The 20,666-nt window shown below is 38.1% G+C and overlaps 1 protein-coding gene across 1 annotated transcript in view; it reads left to right on the top strand.

Moving 5' to 3' along the window:
- Positions 1–12,582, top strand: part of EIPR1 (EARP complex and GARP complex interacting protein 1) — a 76,246-nt gene extending 63,664 nt beyond the window's left edge. The window contains exons 6-7 of the mRNA XM_075707020.1: positions 954–1,121; positions 10,493–12,582. Coding sequence (XP_075563135.1) covers positions 954–1,121; positions 10,493–10,667 — 343 coding nt within the window. The 3' untranslated portion in view covers positions 10,668–12,582. The remainder of the gene's footprint in view (positions 1–953; positions 1,122–10,492) is intronic.
- The last annotated feature ends 8,084 nt before the right edge of the window (positions 12,583–20,666 follow it).

The raw sequence follows: 20,666 nt of genomic DNA, 5'->3' as shown, positions 1-20,666 counted from the left end.
AAATTGAGCCTGATCTGCTGCACCTGACATGCAGAAAAGCCCTTGAGCTGTTTTGGTTACAGCAGCTGCCATCTATCCTTCTGTTGCTGAATGGTGGAAATGCTCAATAATTCAGCCCCACTTTTTTCATGCTCTTTGCAGCCCTTAAGCCAGAATATGCAAGTCAGTCATTTTATTCTCTGAGATAATATTTAGAGGCTGTATCTCCCACTCTGGCCTGTGGCTGGAGCAAGGAGAGAATCTTGTCGGACGTTTGCAGACTTCAGTGGTTAAGAAAAGATGAGCGGTTCATATTTTATAAAATTTGGGTCGGAGTAATTCTTGCAAAATAAATCTGGACCCTGAAGCTACTTTGAGGGGAATTAAGATGTGAATTAACAGAAGCAGCATTTATACTTTTTTTCCAGAAGATTAAAAGAAAAAGAATAAGACAAGAACTGTAAGACATTTGGTATTAACTTGATACATAAAATTTAAAAATTGAAGAGAAATACAATCCTACTTTTGTTTTAGGGTCTATTTTAAACTTTGCTGTAAGAATATTGTGAGATTTTTGTTTAACAGGTTATTTCTAATCTGTATTTTGCTTTGGGGAAATTTTTATCTTTAGACCTTAAATATTTATCTGACTTACTAAACAATGAATTGGCATGTACCCTCAAGGAATGATACCACTGAATGGTGTGTTTTGTTCTTTGGATTTTTTTTCCAAAACTTTTTTGTTGAATTTTAAAGACACCTCATAGAAAACAGATGACATGGAAGCTTAAAAGCTAAATGAAAATGACAAAAAACAGTCTTTGGAATGAGGCATGTCACTTCTATGCATACTTACAACAGTTAAATCAAATACCAATTTTTAGTGCTGTGTTTAAAAAAAAAAAAATATCATTTAACATTGGTGCACTACCTGCCCAGAATAGCCTCTTGTTCTTTCTGATTTCAATTTTTAGGGTCTGGAATGTCAGATACAATCATTCTCATGATCAGCTGATCCTTACAGGAAGCAGTGATAGCAGAGTTATCCTGTCTAATATGGTATCAATTTCTTCTGAACCATTTGGGCATATGGTAGATGATGATGAACTAAGTGACCAAGAGGACCAGCATCAAGAAGAGAAGTATGAAGTTTCCTGAGTTTTATGCAGATGCTTATAGTTTGTCTTTTCATTGTAATGGTTAACATGCTATTTTTTTGCTGACTAGGATTTTTGTATACGGACCTTTCAGGTAAGTAGTTCTAATTCCTACTTCATTCTTCTTTACTCAGTCTTGGGTGGAATCCACTCTTTAAAAAATCTGATTGGCATGGTCACTGTATGCTTACTGGTAGGAAGGGAATGGTGATGCTGAGGACCAGTCCTAAAGTCCACTGGATCAGTGAAAAGATTCACTTTAAGGGAGCTCTGGATCAAGTCAAGCACATACAATAATCTGGGTTAAGTGAGATTTGAAAATCTGCTTTTTGCATTTTCTGTGTGTTCTAATCTGTAGGAGACGTTAGCAGTCTAATGGTGAGCTTCTGCACAGGCGGAAGAAAGGAAGTATAAATACATTAATATTTGTAAATTTCACTTAATATTGCTGACTGCTCTAGAAACCAGTAACTCATTAGACCTACTTCAAGCAAAACAGAAGTTAGTTTTTGACTCTTGGTAGAGAATACTGCATGTTATTGCAAGCATTTGTAAAAACCATTCCACTTGGGTGTGTGAGGAATCACGTATTTTGCATGTGAAATTTGGAGGGATGAGTTTTTACTAAAGAGTTAACTGAAATGCCAAAATAATAGTTTTTCATCCTCCATTTTTGTCTGCTTTCAACTTTTTCATTGTGCAATATATGACGCTTGTTTTCCTCTCTGTACTTCTTTAGGAATATATATATGTATATAGGGAATTCTGTAGATCTAGTGTGGGCTGAGGCTTTCTAATTTTGTGATGAGCTTACATGGTGTTCTTCAGCAAACTCTTCCTTTACAAAATTAAGATAATGATACTGAAACTCATTTAAAATATTTTGAGACCAACAGGCTTTAGTCTATATTTTTATATTCTTTGCAACTGTGAATATCCATGTTCTACATGTCTACACTGAGCAGTTTTTTTGTTGCGTTTGTTAATTTATTTTAATATGCAAAGCTCTCTGCAATGAAATAGGCAGATTACCTCCTGAACTATCTTTTTAAATGAAGAATAGTCAGATGGGATAAGAAACAAGGAAATTACAAAAAAGATCCCCCAGTTACTCAGCTGTGTTTGTTAGATGTTTCAGTTAAAATTTAAAATAAAGTTTAAGTTACTTCTCTAGTTACATTTTTAAGGTTGCTCTTGAACCTTTATTTTATTAATAAAGATGTAGTTTTGCTCCAAATAGTTTTGCCATTTTGGCTTCACATAAAAGGCTTGGAAACCATTTTTTTTATATTAAATAAGGAAGCTATTCCGTAGATAGAAATGGTTAATTTTAAATATACAAAATGTTTCTAGAAGCAATAGGTGATGTAAATGCCTGGAAAATCAAGGTATCAAATTAAGTACCTAGAAGGTTGCTCACATCAACAGTACATACTTACTTTCTAGAATGTAACTAAACTACAGCATTTTAAATATGGCGTACCTTCTGGTTCCTTAGCTTTGGCTGGGGATTGCAATTCATTCTGTTCTGGATGAAAGATAGCATTAACGGAAGTGAGAAAGAGACTACAGTTTCCTGTGTGTATATAGTGGGAATATATTAATATAAATAACATTGCAAGTAAAAATAGTGTTCTGACAGATGTTGTATGGTAGGTTATCTGGAGTGCTGAGTTTCTGTTGATTGTAGACAGTGTAGGTTACCTCATTAAAACACAAGTGACTGTTTTCTAGAATAGGAATTTTTTGAAACCAAGAATATGCAAAGCAATACAACAAATATAAGACACCTTTTCCTTTGGCTATGGAATGGATGTACACCACATCATGAATAACTTGTATAGTAATGATGTAGAGCCCTTAGCTGTTCCCAGCGGCTACAAGAGTATCACTACTGCCTTTGCTTTTTAAATGCATGCTTTTCAGTTGCTAATCTGTTCTGTATAAAACCTGGGAAAGCACATTAGTTTTTGTAACGTTTGCTCGGTACTGTGAGAGTCCTGTTTTGTTCCCCCCGCCCCTTCCTTGTTATGAGTCGAGCTGGAAGGATGTTTGCAAGGTGCTCACCAGCCTTGAACTGTTGCCAGATGAATGTCTGTTTAGCTCTGAGCACATTAATGAAGCAGGGCATAAGAGCTGTTGGGAATACTTGTCAGTTAACCACTAGTACCAAGTGTTTAGGCTTTAGTACCTGTTTCCCTCCAGGAGACCTCTTTGAAGAGTCTGTTGCACCATTCCATGGGTACGGTCTCTTCTGTAAAACACGGGTTTTATTGTATGGTTTGGTTGGGTGGGGGCCAGTGCGTGGTTTTTTTACTTGGGTACGTTCTAGACTTTCAAGAAAGTGTTATATTCTCATGGGGTTCATGTTTATCCTGTTTTGGAGGACATCTTGTTTGCTATTAACTAGCACACAAATCTTGAAAAAGAAAGTGTCTTTTTTGGGTGCATCTTGAAATACACCAGGAAGAGCAGGTGTCTGTACAACTAGTATCTCCAGTCAGTCACGTTCAGACTGAGTGACCAAATCTCTCTCAAAAGAAGGTTGAAATATTAAGTGGAAAGAAGAAAAAAGGCTCTTTCCTCATGGGCTACCTATTTTTCATATTCTGAACAAAATAACTTGTAAAAATACTCGTTAGATTAAAAATGAAGAGCGTGTACCAGTTGTATCTTCAAATTTTTTCCTACTTTGCAAAAATCCCCATATTTAAAAAATGTTGACTTGTAATACTATTCTACACAGCTAAGAATTCTGAGATTTTTAAGGCTCATGTTAATTTTTAGTATATTTTTGAGTAAGCTTTTGGATTTTTATTGTATTTCTTAGCTGGAGGCAAAACCAAGTAAACTCAGTTTAACCCTTCATTGTTCAACCATGTAGAACTATGCATGAGTCTACCCACTCATTTATTCTTGCCAGATTTTCTGTAGTAAATGCCTAGTTTTTAAGGTTCACAACTGAAAAAGTTATTTGGAGTTAACTTTTTTTTAAAGAAAAGAATACAGGTTCACTGAGTAATGGGTACACAGACAACAAACCAAAAGTTGCTGTATTCTGTTCTTACTAAGGAGTTATTCTTTGAGGTTTCTCCTTTGGGTGTTTGTCCATATATGTGTTGACATCTTGGGAGTATATATGCTCCTGTCTTGGAGACCAGAACACACTTGCCTAAGCAATATAACTAGGACTATTTGCATGAGGATCTGTCTCTTGTCACAGTCGAGTGACCTTCAGTTCCTCTTAACTGCTGATTCAGATGAGAATAACTAGTTTGCTGTCTATTCCCTACTTTTTAACTGCTATTGTTGTTGTTTCTCTCATCAATCATAAAAATATAAGAGCAGCCTCCATGTATCATATCAAAGGTCTCCCTAGCCTGTATCATGTCTCTGATAGTGGCTAAGAGAAAAGATTATAAAAACAGGAAAAGGAGATGATATTTCCCCTGGGTATGCTTCTAGCCCCTGACTGTTTGCAGCTCAGGAACCTTTACTGCCTTCTGAATCATCTTTGGAGACTTCTGATTCTTTCCTTTGGGATTTTGCCATGAGCCATACTCTTGAGTTTATCTCTTCTCACTGTGTTTCTGTTTGTTCCAAAACATGCTAGCTGTGCATGCACTGCCTTTGTGAAATGTGTCTAGGAGAAATATGCCAGCTGTGTTTGTTTTCTTGCACTGAATAAGGAAAGGCTTTCTGTTTGGGAAGCCCAAAGCCTCTGTTGAAAGTAGGTAGTCTAAAAAGAGGATGGACCTGTCCACAGACAGGAAGTATAGGCATGTGGCCAGAGGAAAGCTATGATGTATTCTGGTCAAGTCCCTAGTCTGGATAATTTAATGCGCAGTTCAAATATGGCAAAAAAAATAAGCTGAGAAATGGGGAATGAAACGCTGTACTTCTAGCTTAATTTCTAGCACCTTGATCCAGAGGTGGAAAAAAGTATATGAAACAAATGAAAACTGAACAGATGAGGTGAGTATTTGGGGTGCATTTAGCTTGCGTCCCCACAACAAAGCTGGTGTGCCTGGATAAGAACATAGGGAGTGCTTTGAACGCCTCAGTTTGAACAAAGCATTTAAAACATGGGTCATTCCACACCTATGGATGCAAATGATTAAGACAGGCTTCTCCCTGGCCTTTCTTTCTTTAATGGTTTTGCACTCTGGTGTTGCAAGGACTTCCTCCCTGTAACACTGAACTTGCCTTAATTCCAGAGCTTCTGAAGATGTCCGTCAGTTGTGGTTTCTATTTTTTGTGATAGAAATGTGGTTTGGAGCCTTTTGAATAGTAAATCATGTGGTTTCACAATAATACATATGAACTGTGTGATCTAACATAACACCTTTGTATACACATCCATGACTTCAGGAGAGTGAATTGTCAGCACTGATATTTTGAAAAGTACTTGCCAAACATTCATGATAAGGCAGGCTTTCAGGGTATTTTCACACAGCTGCCAATAGTGTTAATTTTGATGACATTTTGCTTGTGGTATTTATGTCTTGGAGAAATCTAGAAATCATAGGATTATGCTATAGAATCAACCAAGAGACTCAATTAAAACAGTTTAAATAGTTTCTGTTTTAGGGAATGCCAGTATTCAGTACTTTACTCAGTTGGATGTGTAAGAAGCTGGGCCAAATCTAGTGCAGCAGCACTTACCAATTCCTAGACTATTTTGCTTTAAAAACATGTTTTTTCTGTGCTATTTCTTTAACCTTCATCAGCAGATATACCCTCCTTAATTTATTTTGCATGTTAGGACAACTATGAAACCTGTTATATTAAAATATGCATTTCCTGTTTTTAAAGATGCCATTTTCCTGTAGAAGCAGTTCAGAAGGCTGGTTTTTTGAGTAAAAAAAGTGATAATGCTTACAATAGTATGACTAGCCAATTACTATATATAAAAATTGTGTTCCTGTATAAACATCCTTGAATTCTGTCTTCCTTAACAGAATGAAAAAGGAAGTAATGTGTTGTCTAAGCTTATGAGAAACAAAACCTTAACAGTTACTTAGTTTTCTCCTGCAGTTAAAGGGAAAGGGCATCCATGGGCCATGTTCTAGAATCCAATGGCATGCTTTTCAGGATTCATTTTGGATGCTGCAGTAAATGTTGCTGCTCTATTGAATCACATCTATTTCATAGTAATTTTTGGATTAAAGAGGATTTCATTTTGACTCTGATATAGAATTAATGCTTTTTGGTGACTCTGAAAAACATATTTTATTGAACATTGTGGTGACAAAACAGAATTGCAAGTGCTGCAAACTTAAGTGGTTGTTAGCATGAGAAGTAATTGGAAATAACAGCTCTCTACATGAAAACAATTATCCAAGGCTTAACAGGCTTCTCTCTCAAGTCTGTAACACAATTAACCTCAAAGTTATCTAGTAAAATGAAAGCTCGTCTCCTTTCATAGGAGAAGCTGGTAGGGGTCATGCTATGTGAATAAGACTACAAAGAGAAAGCAGTCCAGTTTCAGCTCTGTGTGGCACAGGTCTTAAATTTATGCAGGATGTAGGTAGAGATTACACATTTCTTACTGTGAGTTCTTGATGACATAAGAGTTTGATGCCTTGTCAGTTGATGCAATGCAAGAACATATATAAGGAGAGAAAAGTATTTTAGTCTGGCCAGAAAAAGTCTTTAAAATAGTACAGGAAAATGAGGATCTAAAGGAACTTTTTAAGGGGCAGGGAGATTTAAGACAAGGAAGAAAATAGCTTACTAAGCTTGCCAGGCATAACGACTGATTACCAAGTATGTTTATCAAATATAGTCTACTCAGACTGCTCTATCAAGGGATCAATAGGCCAGGCACCTGTAGTACACTAAGCTAGCTATAACATAGCAACTGCGTTTTTACACCCACAACCTGCAGCTTTTATGTAAAAGACAGAAATCTCTGGGTTTTGGCGGCAACCTGAATTATACGTATTAAAGTAGCATAGACGAAAGTTTACTTCATATCCACCTCTGTACAGGTACTCTTCCCAGTTAGAGAAGTTCAGAAACAGGAAGAAATCTAAGGTCCTGAACTCTCCTCTCTGTTCTAAAACCTGCCAAAGATCTGCTGACTTTATCCCAGTATCCAGTCCACTTTGAATGCCCTCCTCTTCTGTGCCTGGTGTTATGCATCTAACCTAAGGCGGCAAATAACCTGGGCATTGTGATCAAGAGTTGGTAACTATGAAATGGGAAGTTTCTGAGAGAAGAATAACGCACATGAAAGTATAGCAGTATTCATTTAATCATTGCTACATTATGAACAAAGTATTAGAAAACATACACAGTCGGTGCTATGATATGTTAGGCTCTGAAACTACCTACTATATGTTAAAGAGAAATAAAATTGTAGCAACTGATAAAAACAGAAGGATAATTAAAATATCTAAATAGGCAAAACCGTCTTAAAATAAATACAAGTTGTTTTGTATGTGTTCCACTATTATGTGCTGTGACCAAAATAATCTTTTTTCGTAGACTGTTTTTATATATATATATATATATTTTTTTAAAGGTATTTGTTACCTTGCTTGAATAAGTGTCAGTGTCATAGCTGTTAAGTCTGTAACTTCTTGCATTAACCAAATTATATTTAATATCTGGGGAGTTGGGAGAGTCTGAGCTGATTCTTTAATAAACAAAAATGTGTAAAAGCTGTGTAAAAATTCATTGTGAGTAAATAGACTGTTGCAGGACTCAGAAATTGAACAATTGTAAATATCCTAAATTCACATAGATTCAGAAATAGTATCCTCAGCCTATTCTTGGATTACCAAAAAAGCCCATGCATATAGCCAAAATGCAGACAAATCTGAGGTGTTTTCTTGGAAGTCTCTTAGTATGGGGTAAAGTGATCTGTCTTCAAGAGATTCCTTGTGTGAGGGGAAAAAAACCCAACACAAACAGCCTTGCTCTTTCTGGGTTTTTTTAATTATTTTGAACAATCTTTAACATACATGAAGTAAATTATGTTCTTAATTCCACTAGCAGAATCCTTCTGGGCTCATTACCCATTACATAATTGAAAGGCTAATCTGTTTTCTTTCATAGTGTTTGTAAAGGATGCTCATGGACAGTTTCCTCTGGATCTTCTGTATTGTTCCTGAGACCCATGTCAATCTGAGATGATTTTTTTTTTTTCATCCTGGTTATGTTGTATAGTATCTAGATCTTTTATACCAAGTGATCGCTAAGGGTTTTCTCAGATTCTCAATAACTGTCTCAAGGCTATGCCATTCTTATACGCAAGTAGTCTATACATACTGTTATCATGGATCTACTCTATTTAAAACAAACACTGAAAACTGAACTCATGTGGCCTGAAGAACCACATGGAATAGCATGCTTTCTTTTTCTGGGAAGGCACAAAATTACTTTCATACCCAAGAAGAAATTCAGTGTATAGACAATAATAAAAGACATTTAAAAATTGTAGTTATAAATGGAAATGCCAAACAGAAGTTCATCTACAGGCTTCTTTCCTCAACACTCATTCCCCTGTGACTTCTGTAAATTAAATTAGATGAACTGTGTTATTTAAATGAAACACTGAAACAACTGTGAGTATACTGGAAATAGTATAATCTAGAAGCTTATTTGCCCTTGTTTATCCAACCTTTGGTTAACTGAGACTCCTGGTTAACTGAAAGTCGGTCGTGTCCCCTGACAGCCATGTGCACCGTGCATTACTCCCCTGCTTATCTGGAGAGACATTTGAAACCTTCAGAATAATGGAGTTGTGGGTAAGTGGGTGAGCACCGCGTGAAGCACATTGCCATCTGGGGACATGACCAACTTTCACTTAACCAGGCATGTCAGTTAACAGGAAGTTAGAAAAACACATTGCAGGAGATGAAGTGTCTGTGTGTGTCTGTGTTTATTAGCTCTCTGCTGTTAGATGGTTTGTATCAAAGTACATATTCAGGAGAACTGCAAAACAAGCCTGCTCTTTGCAATTAACCAGGGGCTGCACGTTGTTTGTGCTATGACCTTTTTTTTTGGGGGGGTGACCTTAAATGTAGCATAAGTAAATGATAAAAGTCCTTGAAACTGAATACCCAAAGCTGTTCTGCAGTATCAGACTGCTTTTGGTTTGTTCATTAAATTCAATTGAATTTTAATTGCGATGTTAGATTCACAGCTGGTTAGGCTGCCTAGGTGGAGCAGCAATATCCTGCAAGTGATTCAAATGTGATACCATATACACTTTGTGATCGTAGAGACGCGTGCTTTCAGAGAGCAGCGGTAAAGGGCAAAGACAGCCAATAACAACACTTCACTTCTGTAGCAGCAGCATCTGTTTAAATGATTGAGTGGCATTCACAAGGCTCTTTGGCTTTGCTTTCTGTTAGGAGGATTGCAGCTGTAATACAAGGCTGTTTCTGGCAGACAGGGGGATGCTGCTGAAAGGCTGAGTGATTCCTGTCAGAGGTGATCCTCTGTGGGTGAAGGAGCTCTAAGGTCATCCTCTGAAAACTCACCTACCCTGTAGCTACAGAATAATGTGCTGTGGTTTTGCTGTAAGAGGAGGGATTGGCTCTGTGAGTGGAGGGAAGAAGGGCTGTTAGCTTGCAGAGCACAATCGATGACTCTTGGGTGGTTTGGACTTCAGAGAATTGCCTAAATCTGTGGTTAAATATTTGCAGTGTAAAAGAGAATCTGTCTGTCTCACGATGTAGGTGACCAGGAGCTTGTGTATTGCAGTGAGAGACGAGGTATATAATAATAGATGAGAATCCAGTGGTGTTGTAACTCTAGGAATGGGAGATAAAAATTAAAGTGTTCAGAGTGGTGCTTCCATCTCCCTTCCATTACTCTGGAGAGAATGGGTCCAGCATCGCAGCACAGGAGAAATTACAATGTTAAAGACTGCAACTTTTTACCTACCTACTCATCTCTAATAAGACTATATATTATTTTAAGAATTCAATTAACAACAAAGGGGGAAAGGAAGGGATGAGCATGGTGACAGAAAAGGTGTTGATAAAAACGTGAGTTTAAGTGCATTTAGATCGTACCCTCTAGTTTGACTTTCTTTAGAGAGAGATGCTTAGTGCAGGTTCTGAGAGACTTGGAAATACACTGAAGTTGAGAATAACAGGTACTTTGTCTTTGTCTTTGGGGGTCTTTGACTTGACTCTGCTGTGTTACTAAAACAGGTACATGCAGATATCCAGTATAAAATATTTCCTTAGAGTTTACTGCTGCATTCCTGTACTTTAAATGGAAGGCTGCGTCTCTAGATGTTAGTGACACTTAATATTGCCTTTTAAATCAGGTGTGTTCACAGATCCTTACTATTTTCTTTTTTTTTTTTTTTCTTTCTTTTTCTTCAATTTTAGGATTAAAGAGCCCCTTCAGGACAGTGTAATAGCTACCTATGAAGAACATGAAGATAGTGTATATGCAGTTGAATGGTCCTCGGCAGACCCGTGGCTATTTGCCTCTTTAAGTTATGATGGGAGACTTGTTATTAACAGGGTTCCCAGAGCTCTTAAATATCACATACTGTTATGATTTGTTTGGATTATGGTGGAGTTGTTATCTTGATGTACACAATTGGTAGGTATTCTTTAGGTTTTTTTCAGGTTCTATTTCTATTAAGTATAAATGTTAAAATTTTGTTAAGAATGTGTACTAGTATAGACACCTTCTGCGTTTTGTATTTGCCTTGGAAAACTGCAGTGCATTTTTTGAAGGCTGTGCTAGTTAGATTTTGTTTGTTTGTTTTTTGTTTTTTTGTTTTGAGGGACTAATCACTTTGTGAATTCTAAAGTTTCTGGAGATATTGGGTGCTTCCTATTCTGTTGCTTTATTACTTCAGCTTTATGCAAATATAGTGGATTACGGAGGTGTTATTATGCTGATATAAAACTGACAATGTAGAGTGCAAGTAGCAGAAGTGACCTACTCGTTTACAAGAATAATATTTTGTCTTTCTGATATAAGCAGCCTTCTGCTCTTAGCTAGGGCCACATTCTGCGAACTATTCTGGTCATTCTTCAGTGTTTATAGATACAGTTGGGAATGGTCTTAAAAGGCTTTCTTAATTCAGTCTAATACTTTAAACAGTCTTTTTCCCATTTTGCATATCCTAAGAAGAAATGTTAATCGTGAAGGTGAAACCTTCAAAACATACTTTTCATTTAAGCCTTATGGTAGTATCAACAAAGTACCATCCTTTAACTTGCAAACTAAATGCAATTTTGAGTTATGTGTTGTTATTGGAAACAATATTAGTCTTTACTGAAATCGCTTATATTCTCATGTAATGTATTATCCCATGTTTATAGAACTTAGCTGTGCTGTAGTATATTTTGAGGGACTCTGGAGCTATGCCATTGTTAACCTGAAAAAACTCTTTAATATTTGTAAGTAGTCTCTCTTTCTTATCCTTCTGGCTCTGTGCCATTCTGCAGTATGCTGACATGATGTAGCAGGCTTTCAACTAAGCACAAAACATCCTTTGCTATATCCTAGTCTTTGCAATACCTGACCTAGGCGTTGGTGACTCTCTTGTTACAAATGGTGAGAACAGGCAGATGCTGCCCTGCAGGAGAATGCACAGAAAACTTGAGGTGTAGATGGAAGGCATGGTGAAACATGCCTGTACATACTGATACCCCCCTTCCCCTTGCATAGCTCATTGCTAGGAAAATTCTGCTGCTGTTCTTTGTGTGCTCAGACTAACTGCAGCAGTAATTACTCCCTGTTGACTTCATTGCTGTTATTTCCCATTAAATTCAGAACCTGGGTATGTGCGATGGTGTTGGTTGTGGTAGTATTTGTATAAGACCACTCTGAAGAAATGGCAAGAACATGGGATGGAAAGATCAATACCAGCCTCTTCCCGTGAGTCCTCCCGTTGCTATGGCAACTGTTGGTGTTAGTGTTGAGGGACAGCCTGCTGCTCACCTCTGCTTGTCCTTACCCACTCTTGGATCGAAACATGTCCAAATGTGATTTGTTGTGTATACACAGCTGCTTCTGTGAGAACATGCTTTGAGAGTGTGAATGCTGTAGGCCAAAACATCTAGAAAAGATGAACGTCGAATTCAGTTTCTGGCTTGCTTAAAGAGCTTGTTTGGAAGAATTCATAGGAGTGAAGTAATCTAATTAAATCATCTGTACTAGTGTTGTATTTGTGTTACGATGTTGCCTGTCTGCTCCAGAGTGAATGCTTTGTTGGAAATTCTGATGGTCTGATTTTCTGCGTTAAGATTTTAAACTTGTGCTATTTCAAATTGCCTCAATCTGTAATTAGGCATGAGCTATTCACCTGTATACTGTAAGAAAAATTACATTTCCAAATCAGTAGTGCTTCAGTTGTCTGAATATCAAAATCCTTGGTTGGGCTGCAGCTTTATATGTGGAGTTTTCAATTTTCAGACACAAAACCTTGTTAGCCCTGTTCCTCCACACCCCCCCACCCCCCCCACCCGCCACCCCCCCCGAAAAAAACCCAAACTGCAGTATATCTTTAGTATGCAGCAGAACTCTTTAAAACTTTCTTCACATTAGCAATAAAGGTCTAATGAAACTTAATTAATGTGTTAATGTGTATGGCTTGCAGTGTGAAGGTGATGGGAAATTACGTAACAGTATGTGGGATTTGATTTGATTTTTAATATGTAATAAATGCAGGACAGATTTCAGACTAATTTTGATGTGGCTGTATTTCCTTTAATATTGTAAGCTTATACAGGCTGGAAAGCTCTGTAAACAAGCAATATCAAGAAATATTTTCTTTTGTTTTAGTTTTGTTAAATGTGTATAATATCACTCCATAGGGAAGAAGAGAGGGGATGAACACTGGGAAGGAAGGGAGTAGCAGGTCGAATTTGAATGAAACGTTACAATAGAATCAAGAGAGCAGGAAGGGTCAAGTTTTAATCATTTTCAGCTGTCTGTAAAGTGGGATCTGAGCTACACGTACAGCACTGGCAGCAATATGGAAATGACCTTCAGAAAGGGAAGGTTTTTGACAAGGTTTCATCCCAGGCTGTTAGAGAAAGCAAGCTGGTGTAGGAGAAGAGGAAGGGTTCAAAGATGGTTAAATAACTGATTAAAACACAGGAAATAGGGAGGAGGAATAAATCATCATGTTTCATGGCAAAAAGAAATTACCAATGAAGTCTAGCAAGGATCTGTGCCTAGGCCTGTGCTTTCCAGTATACTCGTGACCTTTTTGGAAAAAGGGCTGCATAGAAATATGCCAAAGTCTTCAGATGCTGTTCAGAGTAGTAAGACTGTAAGTAGTAAGACTGAAGAATTGTGGAAAGGCCTTACCTCACAGAGTGGCTGGATGATGAAATGGTAGATGAAATTCAGTGCAGGAAATGTGAGGTAACAGATAGGGGAGAAAACAGTCATTTTACATAACTACTGGGGACCACCGGTGTATGGCTATTACTACTTGGAAGTAAGGTCTTAGGGTTTTTTTGGATCTTTAAAAGTGTCAGCTTAATAGAGGTTAAAATTTTAATTGAAATGTTGGGAATTACTAGAAAACAAATAGAGAAAGAAGTAAAGCATTTTAAATCCATTAAATAATAGATATTTATAAATCTGTGGTGTATGTGCATCTTGAATACTGTGTGTAGTTCTGGTTTCTTCCATCTCAAACCAAACGTAGTAAAACTGGGAAAGATTTTAGAGGAGGGTGACAGGAATGATGAATAGCATGCAACACCTGTATGAGGATAACTAAATAGACTGAAAGGCAGATGGTTGAGAGGGAATGATAAAAGTCCATAAAATCACAAATGGTAGAGGGAGAGGATGAATAGGGAGTGATTGTTCACTGTCTCTCCTGATACCAGAACTAGAGGTTATTAAATGGAATCTGCAGGTGGTGGCTCAAAGCATACAAATTGAGGTGGTCTCCACGGGTGTGTAGGTAAGCTATGGCACTCCTCTTTAATAATGTCTTCTACCACAAAAAAAACCCAAACAAAAAACAAACAAAAAACAAAAAAAAAACCAACCCCAAACCATACAAAGAAACAAACAAACAATCTCATTAACATTAAAGTTTGCATGACTCAAAAGTAACTGAACCAGTACTTGAAAGATTAATCCATTAAAGGCTGCTAAATATAAAGGCAGCATCTCTAGCTTAGAAAATCCTTTTGAACCATGAATCGCTGGACACTACAAAGAGTACTGGCAGAGAATCCCTGTGGGCTTGTCCAGGCTTTACTTACCTCCCTGGACATGTGCTATTTGCCAGTAAAGGTAGGAAATAGAAGTTAAAAATAGTAGCTTATTCTCTAAAGCTTTGTCTCAAGTGCTGAGACAGCACGTTGCTCCTGCATGTTTCTCTCTCACAACTGTTTACTTTGGTCGTAAATTGTGGTTTAAGGGATTTCAGAAAACACTCATGTTTCAGATAATTTTCTTACAGAATCTCAGTATTATTTTGGGGAAACTACGTTGTTGCAAAACACTCCTTGGCAGTAAGACTGTGGAGGCAGGCTGATTTCTGTACAGCAAGGAGTCCATCACCACTTCAGAAATTCAAATCATGGTTTATACAGTCACATATCAGCATTGGTAAGCACATAATTGTTGTGTTTTCAAACAAACACCTCTTAAACGTTTTTTCTTTCTTTGCAGACTGTGTCCAGGTAAGAAGCTTTAATAGGTTTTTGGTTTTGAAAAAGTGGTATTCCTTAAAAATGTCCGATTGTCAACATTGCCATCTAAAAACTTGTTTTGTTCCAGATCTGGTTCTGAAAATATTTTCTTTGTCACCAATCTAATAAATGTGTCTGGTATGGAATTACGAAAATGCTTGAGATGCGGTATTTTTATTCCACAGGAAGTGAATTATTGAAGGAGAAAGGGATTGATAATACTTTTAAAAAGGTTTTGAGCATGATCTAAGTGAAACTGACCAAAGTCAATACAAGTCTTGGCCATTTAATGAGAAGCTTGAAATAACAATCTATTTCACTTGAAGTAAAAATGGTGCTAACTTCAAATTAAAAAAAAAACAAACAAACAAACAACCCACCAAACACCAAAAAGCAAAACCCCTCAGTACTGACCTGGACTTTGTCTGTGGTGTCAGCACTAAAATTAGCCTGACCTGTACTGAAGCCCATGAAGTTAGTCAACTGCTCGTCAACATTAGAACTAATGAAGAACATGTATTGGATGGCATGGGTAGACTTGACATTTGCTCTAGACCAATTCTCCTTACCTCATACGTTTTCATTTCACAATGTGAATGGAAATAAGAAGCCATGTGATCTGTATTATGCTCAACACTAAAATTAGTTGAAAGTAGTGCTTTGTAAAGAATTAAGCTGCCTGACCATTGTGTTTTCCAACTGACAACAGAAACCATTAGTTCTGTATTTGCCTCTTCATTTGTAATTCCCAAATCATACAACCTGGTACCTCTTGCAATATTTGAGACTGAAATTGTGCAGCTTGTTTATTATGGACTTCAACAGTATCATGTGACTATAGTACATAGACATGGTAAAACACCATGAGCTAGATATGCCTTTGACATAACTGAAGCAATGAAAAGTAGGTAATGATAACTGTGAAGATCAGTATCTGGATACAAGCTCATAATGCTATAGACCTGCTGTTTGGCTTCACAGAGGATATCGAGGCTTGGGGTTTTGTTTTTTTTTTTCCCCCTTTTTCTAGGGGATACGAAGAAACTGCTTAAAACTTTGTTTTGGAGCCTGTGGTATGAATGCCATCCTGAGGCTGCAGAAAGCCTATGATTTCTGGAATAGCAAGTGAAGTGACTGAGAGACAAGTGCAAATCTTTTTTTAGAGGAGCCTGGCCTTCCCATAAAGGGAGCTACTGGGTGTGAAGCCGTGCATACTCTCCAGAACAATTTGCACATTGCTCCTGCTCATTCCACCTGCCACTTTGGTCAGTGAGGAACTAGCAAAGTGCGAATAAAATGACACACAGAGATTTGGGGAAAAAGACAAAGGAAAAAAAAAGAGCAGGAAAAAGTAAAAGGAATACTGACAAATACAGAGTGAAAAGTGAATTGAAGGTGACAAAATCAGGGAAAGATCAGTTTGGAAAACAGAAATAGGAGAGACAGAAGAAATTGACAGTAAATGAAGTAAAGAGAAAGATAGAAGGATGCGGAGTAAAAACCAGAATTTTTGATTGCTTGTTTTAGCTATGATACTAAAGGTCCTTAAAATCTTCCATGTTACTCTCCCTGTGTTAACTGCTTTAAGTGCTAGAGAATTGCTGGTTTATATTGCAGCATTTTAGTTCTGATATTGGAGATGGTTCATGCCGGATAGCTGCTGTCAAGTTTGGCATAAAGAAACACGTTCTTGTTGAACCGTAAGTTACTAGTCCTAACTCATAGGTTTTAAGGGGTTAGGATTTTCAGTTGGTTGTCATTCTTTTCAGAGACCAGGTTGCAACTGCAGATGTGAGCTGTTGTAGTCTGTTTCAGTGCAAAGTTTTCAGATTGGGTAATCAACCCAAGGGAGCAGTGCCCTGAAAGGCAGGAATAAAATTTCAAGTGGGCTGTTTCTTGAGTCACACTACTTAGGTCTGCAAAAGCATCTGTTTATGACAGACACTGTTTATACCCCTGTTTATGACTTCAGGGGAGTGTCCTAGTGAGAACAAGTGAAGAGATCAGATGTGATTAATAAAGTATCTGAACACATCCTCCCTTCCACACTGACTTACCTTGCAGCAAAAGAATTTTGAGCTGTTCTTGACTAAATCCTCCTGTTTTGATGCTACAGCTTTTGGTGCTACAGCAGCCCCAACTTCTTAAAGGGGTTTTAGTGCTCCAGCACAGAAGATCGCTTTGGGGAGAAAGAAATGAATGAGTCTTGCTAAATCCAGGAGTCACACTCCCTGTGTGGAGATGCATGGCAAATATGTGGGTTGCTGTTGCCCTGGAGCTATAGCAACAGCTGCCAAGCAGCTGGGCTGAGCAGGGAGGACCTCTAATGTACCTTCTCAGCAAATTGTCCATTTATTTTGACGCTGCCCCAGCTTCAGCATTTTGGCAGGACAAACTATGGAAAATCTTTTAAACAGAACGAATTTAGAAGAGTATGGGAAATGTTGGAAAACCCAAATTTACCACGTACTAATCAGCAACTCTAGATGAGCTGAATCCTGGGGTGGTAATAGACTTGGCAGACAAATTCTCTGAACCGATGCCAGTTTCTAAAAATTTGCAGAGGGCTGAGAAGACAAGAAAGACTGGAAAGTTGTAGAAATGGTATTGATATTTGGAGCTATGTGGAACAGCAGTGCCCGGAGTTGGATAAGGAAACATGTTTCAAAGGAAGGAAATTTTAGCCAAATTATGGATTTTTTTTTTTTACTTAGATTTTCTTTTTATAAACACCAGTGAAAATACTAGCAAATGTCAGAAATGTTGTGATCACATCCATGCAACAAAGTGTGGATTATCCATTGCATTACACAGAATAGCCAGAATTATAACCTGAGTGTTTGTATGATTTCCCTTACACCTCTCTGTTTTCCAAAGAGGATGGGTGGAACATAGCATATAATGGTAAATTTAACTTCTCTTCAAACATACATTTGAAATGAACAAACAAATATACTCTCTTAGTTTCTTATAACAGGAGTTTCTGCTAAAGTAAGTAATGAACCATCCTTTGACTCTGTGCCTGGAAATTGGGGCAGGGGGGTGGCAGGGAGAGAGAATACCTGGAACTTGACTTTGCAGAGGTTGTGAACAAGAATGGTCTGTTTTCCAGCATGCAGCTGGTGGTGTAAAACACTCGCTTGAGTACTTTCATCTGTGTCTCAGTATACACATATCAGTATTTTAATCAGAGGTTACCTATCTAAAACTGCTTTCAGAAAAGGATTATGCTACTCAGGATAGTGATATACCAGCACAAACAGGAAAGCATCTTCTTAAAATTAAAAATGTTTCCTTATCCTTAGGAGAGTGGCTGCATAACACATTATTTGCAACTACAAAAGAGTTAGGTTTGGATGCGTACATGTTTGCTGATAGCAGCTGGTAGGTAGATGGAGCCATAGATATTTTGATGCTGTTGCTTTTTTTTCTATAAGTCAATCTGGGTAAAATGGGAGAAATCTGGTAGATATATTATTATTATTATTGGATAGTCTGTTAGGAAAAGCACAAATGAAAGCTTCATCACAATGGGAGCTGTTCAGTCCTTCACAAAGCAAATACCAGAGAGCTTCAACAACCGTTCTGACCATCCTGTCAGATGTGAGTGACAGCTACTTGGATTCAGTTTCCTAGATAGATGGGTATTTCTGATCTGTGTTTTAATAATCTATTTTCAGTGTTAATGCTGTTTGAATATCTTCAATCTATTGTTTGAATGACTGGAATAAATGCTGTACAATTTTCTGTTGCACTTCAGAGGCACTTCTTGTATGACAGAGGGAAGAACTGCTTTTGTTTTAAGTCTCTTCATCCTGCTGTATCAGGAGGTGTTCTGGTTTCTATTCCTGTGTCCTATACCTCAAGGCTCAAATCACAATTTAAATTCTACAGGTTTTGGACTGGTCATTGCTGAGGGCTGAGAAGAGCTGTGGATGAAGGCTGAGCATAACTGACGTGTTCATATTCATCAGAAAACAGAGTCAGCTGGAGAGAGCGAGGGAGTAATTGTTGCAGTGCTCCCTCCCTTGCTGCTTGCACAGAAAGACATAGGCTGTGGGGAGGAAGCTACCTGAGGTTATTAAGATTAATACTGCTAGAAATTCCAATCAACTCACACAAGGCTGCTCCTCAAGGCTGTCAGATGCCTACTGCTTTCTCTGATTCAGGCGGGAACACATCAATTTTGAATTTCCCAACAGATTGATATGATTTATGAGTTTAGGAGGCTGATCAATGTGGTTAGTTGAAGTGTTCATGAAATAATTGAATCAGAATAATTTCAGTCAGCTGTGCTCCATTTATTTTCTCCAATAACCACAGGAGGGTGCAATTTTGGATTGGGAGCTTCATCTCAAGGATTCCTATCACAGGTAAAACATTGTGGAACCTGGAATAAGAGCAACTTAATTTTGCTGCCAGGCCTATATGACAGCCTTATGAGCTGACTTAAGACCCATCAGAACTAGAGAGTAAGTGCCTCGAACTCTGCTGGTATTGCCTGTGACAGAGGCTGAGTCAGTCCTGGTTTATGCATTGTGGGATAATGTCTGCTGGGAAGGATAGTGAGAGTTTTGCTATTTAGTGTTTGAAAACCACTTTACTGTTCAGTTGGGGGGGGCATTGTTCTTTACATTTGTTTGTAGCAAATTATTTTCAGATGACAAGTTTTATGAATATTTCACTTCTGGGTTTTGTGAATTTTTCTGGAGTGGCGATCAGCATCAATTCTGTCCTTACAGCAAAAGGAGCTCCTATGCATTCCTGAAGAGTGGTATATGAAACTTTTAAAAATAAATTTGTCCCTATGAGTTCATGATTTGTCTGCTGTAACTTTTCTGTGCAGCCAGAAAAGAATGACAATGTGGGTGGATAGTCCTAGAAAGAGTACTGAATGTAAAGGGCGCTTCAAACGGGAAGGTGAGCGGGTTACAGTGTTATGATGACTGGCTGAGGTGAGTAGAGAATGGGAAAGCCTAGCAAGCAGAACTAAGGAGCAAGTGTGTTGCAGACAAATATTTTCCTGTTGTCACGAACAAGATATTTATAATAATGAGAGCTGCAAGCAGGGGAGGGTATGTGGGGAAAGGCAATGGCTTCTGTCTGTGTTAGTCAGTTCAGGTATCTTTTGAAATGTGCAAAGAGACTCTGCAGGCGGGATACAGGTGAAAATTTAACAAGCTACTGGGTCTAGCACTAGTGTATTCCCTATGTCTAGTAAGACACCTGAAGTGAATTTTGCTGGCCAGGAAGGTGTCAGTAGACTGTGGAAGGGTTGTCCTCTGTACTGCTTGGAACAGATCCCCTGTTGTAGAGTTGCCATCTTCCATCTCCATTTATCCCTTTAGGATTTTATACCTTTGCGGTTTGGTGTCTTTTCCCTGTTGAATCCTTGAGCTGCTAATGTTTCCCACCACAAAAGTATTACCTCTGTCTGCATTTGCATGTTTATCATGTGTGGCCTTTCCCCATAGACTTTCATACAGCCTTTTCTCACAACTCATCAGCTTTCTCAGAAGTCATAACCAAAGCTGGGCAGCATGCCACAGATGGGAAAGGGTTGCTGAGAGAGTAGCTTTCCCGAGAGTCCCAATCTGTGTAAGATTAGGCTATGGTGAGCCAGGAATATAGGCTGCCACTAGAAATATGCATTAGCCCAGATGGTTTGTATCACCACAGATATACCAATGATCATATGACATGACCTGGACTGCATATGAACTATTCTCTGGTCACCCATGGCTGAAGGGCTATGGGGTAGGTCCTTTCCTCATGTGGTAAAGAACAGCCCTACGCTTGCACAGGACGAAAAAAATATCTGAGTGGTTATTCTCAAAGTTTCCTTGCGTTGGAACTTAAGCATTTTAGGACTTTTCAT

The sequence above is a fragment of the Pelecanus crispus genome, chromosome 3 (genome assembly GCF_030463565.1).
Source record: "Pelecanus crispus isolate bPelCri1 chromosome 3, bPelCri1.pri, whole genome shotgun sequence".
NCBI classification, from domain to species: domain Eukaryota; kingdom Metazoa; phylum Chordata; class Aves; order Pelecaniformes; family Pelecanidae; genus Pelecanus; species Pelecanus crispus.
The sequence above is the reverse complement of the archived record's forward strand: the minus strand, read 5'-3'. Positions and strand labels throughout refer to the sequence as shown.